This window comes from Cornus florida, unplaced genomic scaffold, assembly GCF_030987335.1.
Source record: "Cornus florida cultivar Cherokee Brave unplaced genomic scaffold, ASM3098733v1 CherokeeBrave_3.0.0_Hap2_Chr02, whole genome shotgun sequence".
Lineage (NCBI taxonomy): Eukaryota > Viridiplantae > Streptophyta > Magnoliopsida > Cornales > Cornaceae > Cornus > Cornus florida.
In genome coordinates, this window is record NW_026775572.1 from 41,261,369 (window position 1) to 41,275,004 (window position 13,636).

At 31.6% G+C, this 13,636-nt stretch overlaps 1 protein-coding gene across 1 annotated transcript; it reads left to right on the top strand.

Moving 5' to 3' along the window:
• The first annotated feature begins 9,803 nt into the window (after positions 1-9,803).
• Positions 9,804-11,372, top strand: LOC132294769 (protein BIG GRAIN 1-like E). The gene has a single exon (XM_059792745.1). It carries the CDS (start codon positions 10,234-10,236, stop codon positions 11,188-11,190), a length of 957 nt encoding a protein of 318 aa, XP_059648728.1. The 5' UTR covers positions 9,804-10,233; the 3' UTR covers positions 11,191-11,372.
• Positions 11,373-13,636: the final 2,264 nt, after the last annotated feature.

Genomic DNA, 13,636 nt, shown 5'->3' on the forward strand with positions numbered 1-13,636 from the left:
ACTCAGTCACTGGTAGTAGTATTAGTGTATTCGGTATAGAAGAAAAGTGATATTCACACATTCTAGTTATTTACTCTTACCTTCTATTTACTTTTTCAAGAAAAAATAAAAATAAAAAATGACATATTTGTCTTTCAAGAAGCACTTTGACAATCATCTTAAAATTTACTCTAGCAACTCACTTTGGCAACACGTTTCTGTATACATAAACATCAAGTTGAGTGTAAGATTATATGTAAAAGTGACGTATCAATACATTATCCATAAATTATAAACTTACCACTTATTAACAAAATTTATAAAGTTATCCCGTAGTTGTTTATGTGTAAAAAAGTTAGCTAGGGTAAGTTACACCGACTTTTTTTGAGATTTGAACAAATTATAAATGGGTACCATTCAACATTTATTAGTTTAATTTCCCCTAAACTCGTTTGCTGATAGTTAAAAAGTGACTTTGAATGTAAGAAGTCAATAATGCCTTTATATTATAATAATATATTTTATTACATTTTATACAAGGAAGGGGGCAAAAATGACATTTTATAAAATAAATAAATAAAAATGGTTAGCAAGTCGTCCACAAAGAAAAAACAAGAGTGTCATGTTAGAAAGACTTGTACCCAAGTGCATCATGAAGTATAGGCTTCATGATTGATTCCTACTAGGTGCAAATAATTTTTTTGGGGAGAGGTGTGTGTAAGTATTAACTAGAAAAAAAAATAAATAAAAAAATAAAAATTTTGAACAGTATATCCTTATATAATTTGCCTAAACCTCAATCAAGATCGGTGAAATTTATCCAAAAAGTCTTAAGTGATTTTTTTATTTTATTTTTTATTAGTTAAAAATGGGTAAGTAGTATTGAATAGAAGAAGATGTACAGAACAAGAGTCAAACAAAGGCACTCTGAAAGGCCAACTTATGGTGACAAGGCAAGCCTTGGATAGTTGGATGGCCTAGTCTCTCCTCTCAAGTACAACAATAAATGCAATAATAAGACAAGAAGATTAAAATATATTTGAAATGTGAATGTGTGTACTTTTGAAAAGAAATTTAAAAAAAAAAAAAAAAAATGTACCATATAGATATAGTCTGTCCAAGCTGTATTAGGCCCAAGCCCATCCTTGAGCCCGAGATGCTCATCCCGAGTCTAACCTTGGATCAGGTTTATGAGCTATCTCGGTTGAATTTGAGTCTGTTGACCCTCTAGAAATCTTGGAAAAGACACCACTTATGGACGAAAGGAAGCAAGAAAATTAATTTCAATGCTAGCACCAAACATTCAACAATTTGGCGACAAAATGCCATTTCTAATTTTATTTTCATGTCACCTCATGTTTTTGGGTTATTGAGATGGTAAATTCCAAAATCATAAATTCAAATTATTATTTCTTTTTTAATAATTATAGAAACAGATTACACACACAAAAATCTCCAAGTATGTATGTTGAATTAAATTTTTTTTTTACTCCCTCTTTCGACAAGAAACTGCAGACTCATTTGTCCTTTCGAGAATGACTTGAACTCCCACCTCTTACTTTTGATATATGAGTTTAAATGGATATGCAATTTAGTAGCCTATTTATTTTTGTATTATTGGGCCTGTATACATTGGCCTATTTATACTAATTACTGGGCTATTTGTGTGATTTTATTGGGTATTAGTTAATTTGGCCATTAAAAGTCTTTGGACAAAGATTATATAAGTTAGGGTTTTCCCCAACTGATTTTGTGCAGTCCATTTTATATGTTTCTTCACTTCTATAAACTTATTCTTTCTTTCATTATGTTCATCTACTTTTATATATGTTCATGTGTTTTATGGGTCGCAACATGAAGACTTGGTACGTCGTCGTTTTGAAAACGTGCTTGTGAAGATTGTCTCATAGAGTCTCTAACTTGGTACATTGTCTTTTTGAATGAGTGCTTGTGGAATTTTATTGTATTTATTTATTTATTATTTAATTTTTTTACAAAGCAAGAAGTGTTAAAAGTTAAATTAGTAAATGTAGAGAGTTAAAGCTTGGTACCCTAAAATCTACCGAAGACATTAACTCACTAGATCATCAAGACATCTGCGCTCGTGGAGATATTTAGCTGATAGTTTGGAATTGTATCATAGGTACTTATTTCTTCTTTTATTTTTCGTCCATTTTATCTTCTCTTTGATGTACAAATTTGTAATATTGGTAAATTTTTTAAATATTTTGTGTTAATTGAATTTATTCCTCATATTTTATAATTAGATACATTTCAATTCATCTAAAAATGTATTTCTTGAATATTATTAAAAATATATATATATCTCCAACAACAAATGTCCACCACTATGTGTTTCCAATCCTTATCTGATATTGTCTACAAAGAAACAAATCACATTGCTAATTCACTTTTGATAAATCAAATGGAAGCTAGGCACCCTAGCTAGTAGAAAGAAATGACATGCCAATTAGTCTTATGGGCTCTACGGTTGGGATAGGGAGACAGTTTAGGGTCATGTCCAGATTATGTACCCCTAACAAGACACTTTAGGTGATAAAGTTGGCCAAAGTTGTGCCCTCCATGCCAAGGCAGTGACAAGGAGTGGTGGGGTCCACTTCAAACAAAGGCCTTGATGAAAATCTTCTTAATGACTCTCTCACTTTCTCTGGTTCACAATCTTTGATCTCGATGAACTGTCCACACCACACCTTCTTGGCCCAATATTTCATTTGAAGTAATGAAAAGGGTTGAACCAGATTGGACTGTTGGAAGAACCATGGCCATGGAATGCTACTTTAAACTTGGATTCATTGTATATAAATAAATTGAAAGCTACCAAACATGTAATATGTACAAGGGCTAGGAAGTGACTGAAGGAAATTAAGTCACCAATGTAGGGGGACAAAATAGACCATCTGAGACAAGTGCTCAATCACCATGGTGGCATTGTGAGCCTAATAATCTCTTGAAAAACCTAATGGACAAAACACTCGTTGGCATCATCAAATCAATTGTTTGAGTGATATTTTTGATTTGGGTTTTCTTGGACCTCATATATGGGGCAAATTTTAGGCTAGGTTCCCTCTTGTGCCACCATTTGATTTTGTGGTGGTTCCACTAGCTATCACTCCGAAAAATGCATTTCTGTTACCACGAGACATAATTGACACTCAAAGAATTCATTTAAAGTTCTTCGGTATAAATCATTTGAAAAAATGCAAATGCTACATTTGAGAGCACTAAATCGGTACCTTAAAATTGAAATTAGAATTGGAAATTTGGTGTTGCCATGCATGGCATAATGTGTATTCACATGATCAATTTGGATTAGCTCTGGTTAGTTTAGAAATGTGATTCTAAGAACTACATATGGTCCAAGTATGGTCCATTCCAGCTAATGAGCAACCGAACCCATGTAGCACAACACTTGCCCAAAAGACAAGGGTTGCATTTTTTCTATTTAAAATTATGATGTGTACTGTTTGACTCCATATATATTTTCCTCCGAATGTGATGGCTTCAAAGTATAAGTCACCCTTGTCTAGAGTGACAACAATAGAAAAGAGTGAACAGGTCGACTTTGTCGAGATAGAGAGGTGTCGAAGGCTCAGGAAAAGTGAAAGGGGACCGTCCAATTCATCAGCCTTAGCCCATGGACAATGCTATTTGATCAACGTACTGAAACAAGCAGCAGATGAAAGTGACCCAAACAGTTTCTAATTGTAAAAATTGTCATTTCAATGATGCACAAATTTTGATTCCGAAAATTTAGCAATGAAAATATTTCGGAAATTCGGCAATGAAAATAAATGTAATAAATAATAATTTTATTAAATAATATCACAAAATAAATGAGTACAATTTTTTATTGACGATTTTATTACCATCTAGATTCTTCCTCTGATTAAATCTCTTTGGAGCGTCAGCACAAAGTTCTTCAAAATTGAAGAAAACTTAAATGGATTTTTAAACGAGGCTGGTGAGGCTTGATCGATTTGATGAAGAAGCAGAGTTTTGATGTTTGGTGGTTCGTCTCTGTGTGTGTTTTTTCTGCGTCTGTCTGTTATATGAAATGGGTAGGATGACCTTGTATTTATAAGTCAAAAGCAGGGCGTTTGATTTGGAAACTCCCCCATTGATTTTGCACATTTTCCATAAATAAAAGACTTGTTACCTTTTGGTTTTTATATGAAAATAAATTCAAATTCAGGCTCCGTTTATTTCAATGTAAAATATTCTTATTGAAAAATATTTTTTTCAGGTAAAATATTTTTTTATTTTTATTTTATCGGTATTTAACAAAGATGTATGTCGAGGTTAAGGTCAAATCCATCGAACAGAGCATGCAAAATAACTTGTCTAGAATTTATTGATAAGTTATTTTTGTTAAATTTTAATATATTTTTGTTAAATTTTAATATATTTTTTCTCTTAAATATTTTACGACAACCAAATATCAGAAAATAAAAAAAAAAAATTTTGAAAAATATTTTACGTCCAAACAAACTGAACTCAAAATTGAATTAATTTAAATTTAATTGCACTTTTCTTTAAAGGTCTAAACCTTTAAAATTTTGACAAATATTCATTAATGAAACTGCAATCAAGAAATTTAATTAATAAAAAATATTTGACTTCTTGGCTAATTCAATTGTGATTAGACCATCACAAATTATATATATATATATATATATATATATATATATATATATATTAGGTGGGCTTGTGGACAAGCTACTTAGGTTAGCTTGTTGTCCACTTGTCCCAATAGTAAGGCACTTCCCATGTGGTGTTAAGGAGTCAGGTTTCGACTCACTCCCATTGCCCTGTCGGGTCAAAAAAATAAAATAAAAAACAACGCTATTTGATCAACTGAAACAAATCGATCAACTGAAACAAATCGCGCCGATGAAAGTGACTGAAACAGTTTCTATCTGTCTGATGCATTATTTTGGGACTCGTGGAACAACTAAAATTATTATCGTTTAATTATTTTACTCTTCATGTCATTTTCCTTACTATATTCAAGTCAAGAAAACAAAAATGTCAATTTGATGACGGTAAATATCACACTCACAATCATATATATCAATTGAATGACATAAAAGACGTTCGCAGTGAGTTACCAAAGAACCATACATAGTGCAAAATAGGGAGCCGCGCCAAATACACCAGCTACAATTAAAACAATTATGTAGCAATTGAACGACATATTCAAGCCAAAAAAAAAAAAAAAAATTGTCAATTCGATAATGATGGTAAATATTGTGAGATGTATTTTATAATAGACTAATTTCGTTATTAAAATAAGTCCGATTGAGTTATAATTTTTCGGTTCATAATGTCAAATTTGAAGATCGGATGCGAATTTGAAAAATTTTAAGTGTTCATGGCATACTACTGTAGGTGCACAATAGGCCTCGTGGTGGAATTATGGTAGGATTCGCCTAATTGTCCTCCAATTCATTACATATACATAATTATTTACAAATAGAGTTCTTTTCTTTTCATAATTTCTTTCCATGCCAAACTTTCCTTGCATAGAGTTTTTCTTCTATGATGAATCATTTGATTAGCAGACTGGTTCCTTTTTAAAATGAATTTGGGCCAAATACAACTTGGTCCAAATGACTTTGTTAATGGGCCAGAAGTTCAACATTAGCGACCTTGGGCTGTTGGTGTCTTTATCCGGGCTTGAACAGGGTTGGGTTTTTGTAACCCATCAAGAGATTAAAAATAAAACTTCTATTATGGCTATGTGGACGACTCTTACTGGAGGGGGAATTTTCCCTCCATAACTACACTCCGGGATGATCAGAACAATGTTTTAGGAAGGTATGTGAATGAGTGAGAACACTTAGGGAGTTTAGAAAGTTGAAGGAAAACAGAGATTTCACTTCTGTCCATTAGGAACCAGTGGGAGAATCCTTGAACCGGTAGCAAATCTTGGTCCACAACAGGTTTAGTCAATACTAACCTTGAACTGGTACCACAGTTGGGAAGTGATAGCCAAAGTGCATCGAAAAAGCTTTTAACCTTCTTGAACCGGTACCAAGAGTCCTGACAGTATTAGAACTTTCAATTTTCTGTTCTAATTGTTTCCTTTTTTATCCCAATTTCTTTTCAAGTCTTATACACAAAAATTTTCATATTTTCAGAGGGAATAAGACATTCTAAATTTTATATAAACCTTTTTAGTCTTCTAGGTTTATGGATGGTTTTAAGGAAAATCAATTCTATATTTTGAGAAAACCTTTAGAGAGGAAAAATTCAGAAAATCAAAATTGATTATTCTGAATTTATTTATAAGAGCACACACATATATTCATGAGTGATTTAGTTGTGTTGTTTTCTATTTCATCGGAATTAGAGCTATATTGAAGATTCAGAAATTCCGGATGAAAAGCGATCATACTTTGAAAGGGTTGGAGCATTCGAGGAGTGTTGTCTGATCTACCTGCTACTCTTTCACAAATATCAAGCATAAGTCTAAGGTCAAGTTACGGTTAGACGGAGAGTTGCAAAGCCAGATGATTGTTAGCAATTGGTGTTTGGTAGAACGATAAGGTATGAGTCAGAGTCAAAGTTCGGTCTACTTTGTTTCAAACATAGTGGATCAGTTTACTTTGGACTGAATAATCCATAAGGTTTTTCCCATGACATATTTTATTAATTAGGATTTACTTGCTAAAAATCCTGGTACAATCTCTCTAAACTTAAATTATTTTACTTTTTAGTATTTATATTTATGATTGTGGATATTTAATTGATCATACAATTTAATCAATTATAAATTAAACAAGTTGATCTAATAATGAGATCTATGTCATTAAAAAAGTTAATCACAATTAAAATTAACTAGCTATTTCCATACCCGTAACTCTATTTTCACAAATATCACTCTCACAATCATATATAACAACTGATCCACGTATGGACAATATTATTTGATCAACTGAAACAAACAATATATGAAAGTGATCGAATCTAATACGTTGATTGGGAACAGTGCATCAAACAACTAAAATTGTTTTTGTGATCGAAATAGTTTCTAACCATTTGATGCATTATTTTGGAATTCTTGTAGGTACATCTCACGACAGTGCTTTAACAACTAAAACTTATTGTGATCGAAACAATTTCTAACTATTTGATGCATTATTTCGGACTCGTGTAGGTACTTCTCACAACAGTGCATTAAACAACTAAAAGATGTTGCGGTGAATATTATGTAAGGATAAAAGTGATTGAAACCGTTTCTTAACACTTTTTTTTTTGGGACAAGAGTAGATCTCACAATTATTGTTTTTTACAAGACAAGAAGTGTTAGAAGTTAGATTAGTAAATACACAGAGTCAAAGTCTGACACTCTAAAATTCACTAAAAACACTAACCCATTGAACTATCGAGACATCTTTTACCAACAGTTAATTGTTTAACTCCCCTAATCATTTTTTTTACCTTAATAAAGTAAAAAATAGTCAATTTGATGATGGTAAATATTACTGTCACGATAATATATATATATATATATATATATATATATATATATATATATATTGAATGGCATATATAAAGGATATTGTGGTAGACATAAATTAATGTAGGCATAAAATTGAGTTCATGCATGTCATATGAGGGCTTTTGGCTTGACCATGCACGTGTGGTTACACATGCGCACTGAATGCAACCATTACGCCAACATTGAGTGATGGAGTTTCAGTTTTTGATGGGCCACAGTCATTGACTCTATCTCAAAAGAAAAATAAAGTTGTTCACACATTAATACTTGTCTAGGTGTTCTTTACTTTACTTATCTTTTTCTTTACATCTGAAAAAGGTTATTCCATACTATATTCTTATACGTATCTATCTGATCACTATATTTATATTTATATATTGATATATTTAAATTAATATATTGAACATAAGTTAATATTATAAGACAATTACGAGCAAGTAAATAGTTTTATAAAAATTAACAGCTGTATATGAGAATTATTAAAAAATATAATTGAGTAATTATTATGTATAATTAAAATAAATCTAAAATATGGTTATTTTGATGTTGTATGGGAGTCTAGATTCAACTCTTCCCGCCCTTCTTCCTCCCTTTCTCGTAAGGTAAAAAAATTAATAACTATTGATGTTACGTTTGAGAATCTTGAATCAATATTTTGAAATTACCACTCATACACTTACTTTGTTCATTTGAATACTCAAACCCTCATCACGGACAAAGTCATGTTTTAGTTTTAAGGGAGCACAAAGTAGTATTTTACAAATTATATACCTATATGAGTGAAAAAAAAAAATTCATTTCTAAGGGTATTTTTGAAAAAAAAAAAAAAATTAGGAGGGCACAAAATAATATTTTACAAATATTATATCTATATATATAATAATTTCAATGGTCCAGCGTGGGCCGGGGGGCACGTGCCCCCTGGGCCAAAGCTGACTCTATTTCTAACCTCTACTATCTACTTTGGGAGGTAGATGAGATACTACTGGAGCATAAGGCCCTTAATAACGATTTAAAATGATTCGACTTATAACTTACATTTGAAGACAATCGAAAAATTTCAGTATGTGAAGAAGAAATGAGATGTTCGAGCCTATGCAAGTCTATCCCTTTGTCTATTCTATATTTCAGTATTCTCAACTTTTGTACCAAAAATACAAAAATCATAGCACTTTTATACAGTGGGTTATAATAGAAATTTAAAACCAGATCCAAAACCAACACGACCAACACCAAGTAAAGAAAAAAAATTTCAGTCATAACTAACCAAAAACCAAGTCGAGTTATAACTGAATCACAACGCAATTCAATTTGAAAGAGAATTGAGGTCACAACTTAACATTTATTCAGACTGAGAAATTAAAAATTTAAAATATGATGTTGTTCTCATGATACTTTCACATAACATGTTTTTATTTATTTTTATTTTTATTTATACAATAATATGTTTAAGTTAATTATTTCAAGAAATTAACCACAATATTCATGCCTTTTTTTTTTTTTTTTTGGTGCGACTATTTTTGTGTATTCTCAAATTTTGTACCAAGAATACAAAAATCATAGCACTTTTTTATACACAGAGTTATAATAGAAATTTGAAACAAGATTCAAAACCAGCACAAACAACACCGAGTCAAAAATTTTATCAGTCGTGACTAACCAAAATCAGGTCAAGTTATAACCTGATCACAACACGTACAATCCAATCTAAAAGAGAATTCGGATCACAACTTAACATTTTTCGAGACTGAATACTTAAATTATTGAAAATTTAAATATGGTCTTTTCTCCTAATTCTTTCACATAACATGTTTTATTTTTTTATTTATTACCATACAACATGTTTAAGTTAATTATTTCAGGAAACTACAGTATTCATGCCCTTTTTTTTTTTGTGACTATTTTTGTGTTTAAAGGTGTAATCGACTCGAAGTTAAAAGTCAAAAACTTAAACTTAAATTCTTTGCCTAACAAAAATAGATAAATTTCATTTTCCCACAAAATGAAAAAAAAGAGAGGCAAATTTTAACTTTATGGCACCTACAGACGCAAAAAGGAGTAATTTATATGTGATCTTTTTTCATAGAAAATTTCCATTTGAAATTATATTAAAAATATCAATATATATGATTGAATTTTTAAAAATCATTGTTGTTCATTTTGTTTTGAAGTCATAGACATAAAGGTGATTCCATACAAAATAAAAAAAGGGCAAGATATACATCTACTCTTATCTCTAATTATACACGCATAAAGGTCATCATAGTACAACCCCAACCTGATCCCACTCGAAAGCTAATCTCCCACTAAAATATACTTAAAATTGAGAATCCAAAGAAACAGTGTCCTTTGCCCCCCACAACACACAACACAAACATCTGGATTTCTCATTCTTGAGTAGAGTAGATATAAAGCTTATATCATTCTAACCCCACTCTCTCTCAAGTGAAGCTACTACACGTTCATACCTAGCGTGACTCTCAACCACATTTATACACATATATACATATATGTGTGTGTGTGTAATTGATGATTATAAAAGTGGCCCTCCTTATCACTACACTCAATCATTTCAAAAACCCATTCCCTCAACAACCTCACAGATCCCTCCTTTTGTGTACCCTTCTATATGCTTCTCTTCCTATAAGTACACTCAACACTTGTGTCCTAACTTCCAAACAACAAGTATAATATTTCATAGAAAAAAAAAAAACAAAAAACATTGAGCCATGTCCATCACAGGACTTCCAGACACAGATAAGATCCACAAGAAATCGTTCCACCGGTGGAACGATTCAGGTGAGCTCGACGTGTTTGAGGCTGCACGATATTTCTCCGGTGCCAACGAAGTCTCTGCAGGTTACAATGGTGCACCAAGTACTTGTGCACAGAAGGTGTTGAGATCAGGTGGACGGATTAGCTTAGACGTGCCGATGAGGAATTCAATTCCTCCTCAAAATCTTGTGATGGAAAAGCAAATGATGAAGGAGAAGAAGTACAAGCAACCAAGCTCACCAGGTGGCAGACTCGCTAGTTTCTTGAATTCTCTCTTCAACCAAACATCTTTGAAGAAGAAGAAATCGAAGTCCACCACACAGTCTATGAAGGAGGAAGATGAGAGCCCGGGTGGGAGGAGAAAAAGGAGGAGTAGTATTAGCCATTTTCGAAGCTCGTCCCACACTGATTCGAAGTCAATTTATTCATCGACAAGCTCTGGTTTTAGAACACCTCCTCCTTATGCACACACTCCTACAAAGACCTACAAGGACTTGAGAAGCTATTCAGATCACAAGCAAAAGGTTTCTTTGTCCAACTACAACAACAATGGACATGTTAAGTCCACTGTTGTACAAAGTACTGAGGTATGTCAAGACAAAAGGGGCGTAGATCATGTTTGGTTAGATGAAAAATTCAACTTCTCCAATGGATTTTCCGAGAAACACAAGAATTTTGTTCATGGGTTTTCCGAGAAAGTTAGGATTCAGGCTGATAAATTTCCATCAGAGGAGAAGGAATTTGGGAAGTTTGATGAAATTGATGATGGTGCTGACAGTGATTCAAGCTCTGATCTGTTTGAGTTGCAAAATTATGACTTGGGTTATTATTCTAGTGGTCTACCTGTTTATGAGACCACACATATGGACAGCATCAAGAGAGGTGCACCGATTTCTAGTGGTCCAATATAGGACTACTCTGTGTGTGTGTTTGTGTGTACATATGAATTACTACAATTTGTTTCTTAGTTCTTATTGATGTTTGGAGCTGTGATAATCAGGATAATATTGCATTCTTGTCAAGACATGGCCTTAGATTTTGCTTGCTTCTTTTGAATTTCATCACAACTTTTCTATGTATGTACAGTTTGGAATGTTTTCTTGTCTCTCTCCTTTATTTTTTTTTTCACCTTTACTTAATTTTGGAGCTATATGGAGTGCTGTAACACCAGAAATCCACCATTGAAGCAACTTGATTAGTTTGCGCATGATTGCAGATCCTCCACTAGATTAATGGGGAAAAAAAACATGAACACCCATCATCACAGCATGTGAACTGCATCCTTTGAACTTTTGACTTTTGACATTAGCAAATTGCAATAATGGATAAAAGTGTTCATAAATCTAAATCTTGCATAATGATCAAAACCTAATAAACAATTTATATTTGTGTCTATACACACACACACACACACACACACACACACACACACACACACACACCTCATTCTTGCATATGTTGGAATCACTTAAAAAAGTTTTTTTTTTTTTTTCCTAGGTAAATACTTAAAAAAAGTTTCTAGTATTGCACTTTCTAATCTAGAGCAAAAATTAATTGATTGGTTGATGCAATGGAAAATGGAAAATGATAAATACATTTTTCATTTTTTGTAATTGCACTTCTTTTTTGTTTTTTCTTAAACTAAATAATGCAAATGCCACTTGTACTTGATTCTCTAGAATTGAATTAAAGATAATAATGTTATTTCGTATGTATATATATATATATATATATATATATATATATATTCGGTGCATTTATTAATATCTGTCTAAAAGAAAGATGAATATAGAAAAGTACATTTATTCTAGTATCTCAATTAGTGATCGATAGCAAAAGATAAAGCCAAAACAATTAGGTCCAACCAAAAATAGTTTGTGTCCTTGGGAATAAACTAAGGTCCAACTTTTTAAGCAATAACATTAGGAGAAAAGGAAATCTAACACGATATTTCTTTTTCTCAATTCATATGTACATAAAAATAGTTTTGTACTTTCAAATCTTGAGCAAAAAAATAATTAATAGGTTGATGTAATGAAACACATCTTTGTCTAATCCAAGGATCAGCATAGGAAAAGTATTCTTATTCTAAATTTTGGTGGTATCACACAGATAATGCCAAAATAACCAGATTCAACCAAAAATAATGTGTGTTGTTTGGGATTAACTACGGTTCAACTTTCTAAGCAAATTAATTAAATAATATTAGGAGAAAAGGAAATCCAACACCATGATATTTCTTTTTCTTTTCTTAATTGAGTCTGTGTCCATCTTTTTTAACCACAAATATTATTATATACAATTATTTTAAAATCAAGATTCGCATGTCCGGAAAGAGATGAACTCGTGAATTTTTACTCATTATTAAGAGATTTTAGCCAACCCAATTATCTTGATATGTTTCTTAACATGATGACTAAGATATCTTTAGAAGATTTTAGACGCAAATAGCTAGCGGTATAGGTCCGCATACATACAGGGCGGCTCAACTGCCTACCTAAATGATCGCTTTAAGGCCTCGTTTGGAGAAAGACCCCCTTATTGTTATTACTACTATTATTTCTTCTTATTCTTCGTTTTTATTATTATTATTATTTTTTTCCTTAATAACTTTTAATTTTTTTATGTGGGTCTCATTGTAGGTTTTATGAACTCCAATTTTTATGTGGATAATTTTTTCTGTAAAAAAAAACATAATGTCACTTTATCCCCTTCTTTTTCTCATGTAGGTTCTTCTTAATTGCAAAAGTTATGAATCTAACCAATTTATTTGATTTGAAAAATTCAAATTCTTGAATTTATATTTATTTTGAGACATGAAAAAAAAATACCATTATAACCACCAAAAATATGAAGTTACAATTACTAGCATTTAAAATAATTAGTAATCTCTCCCATGAACTTTACTTTTGTTATTGAAATAATTTTAAAGACTTTCCATTATAAAAATTGCCCCACTGAGCCCACAAGAAGTCTGTCCCGAAGCCTAATGGTACTTTGGTTCCTGCAACTAATGGTACTTCTCTCTCCTTTTAAGGAAGAATGTCCAGAGTTCAAATCCTAATTAATAATAATAGTAATAATAATAATAATAATCTTACACTATTTTTAACTTGATTGTACTATATATATATATATATATATATATAAATATAAAGGGTAAAGTGCACAAAATTGCAAAGACATAGCAAGTAGCCCCTCAAACTACTTTTTAGTGACATGCGACATAAAGTTGAAGTATTATTCATTTTTTCCCTTTTAATATGTTAAAAATGTCTCTCTTTCAATTGTTATATTAAAGATAAATTACACTTACCACTCCTGAAATTTGGACAAATTATACATATGTAAACCATT

Bases quoted from the DNA above. Each gene is read 5' to 3' on its own strand.
- LOC132294769 (XM_059792745.1), top strand. From the start codon at position 10,234: ATGTCCATCACAGGACTTCCAGACACAGATAAGATCCACAAGAAATCG.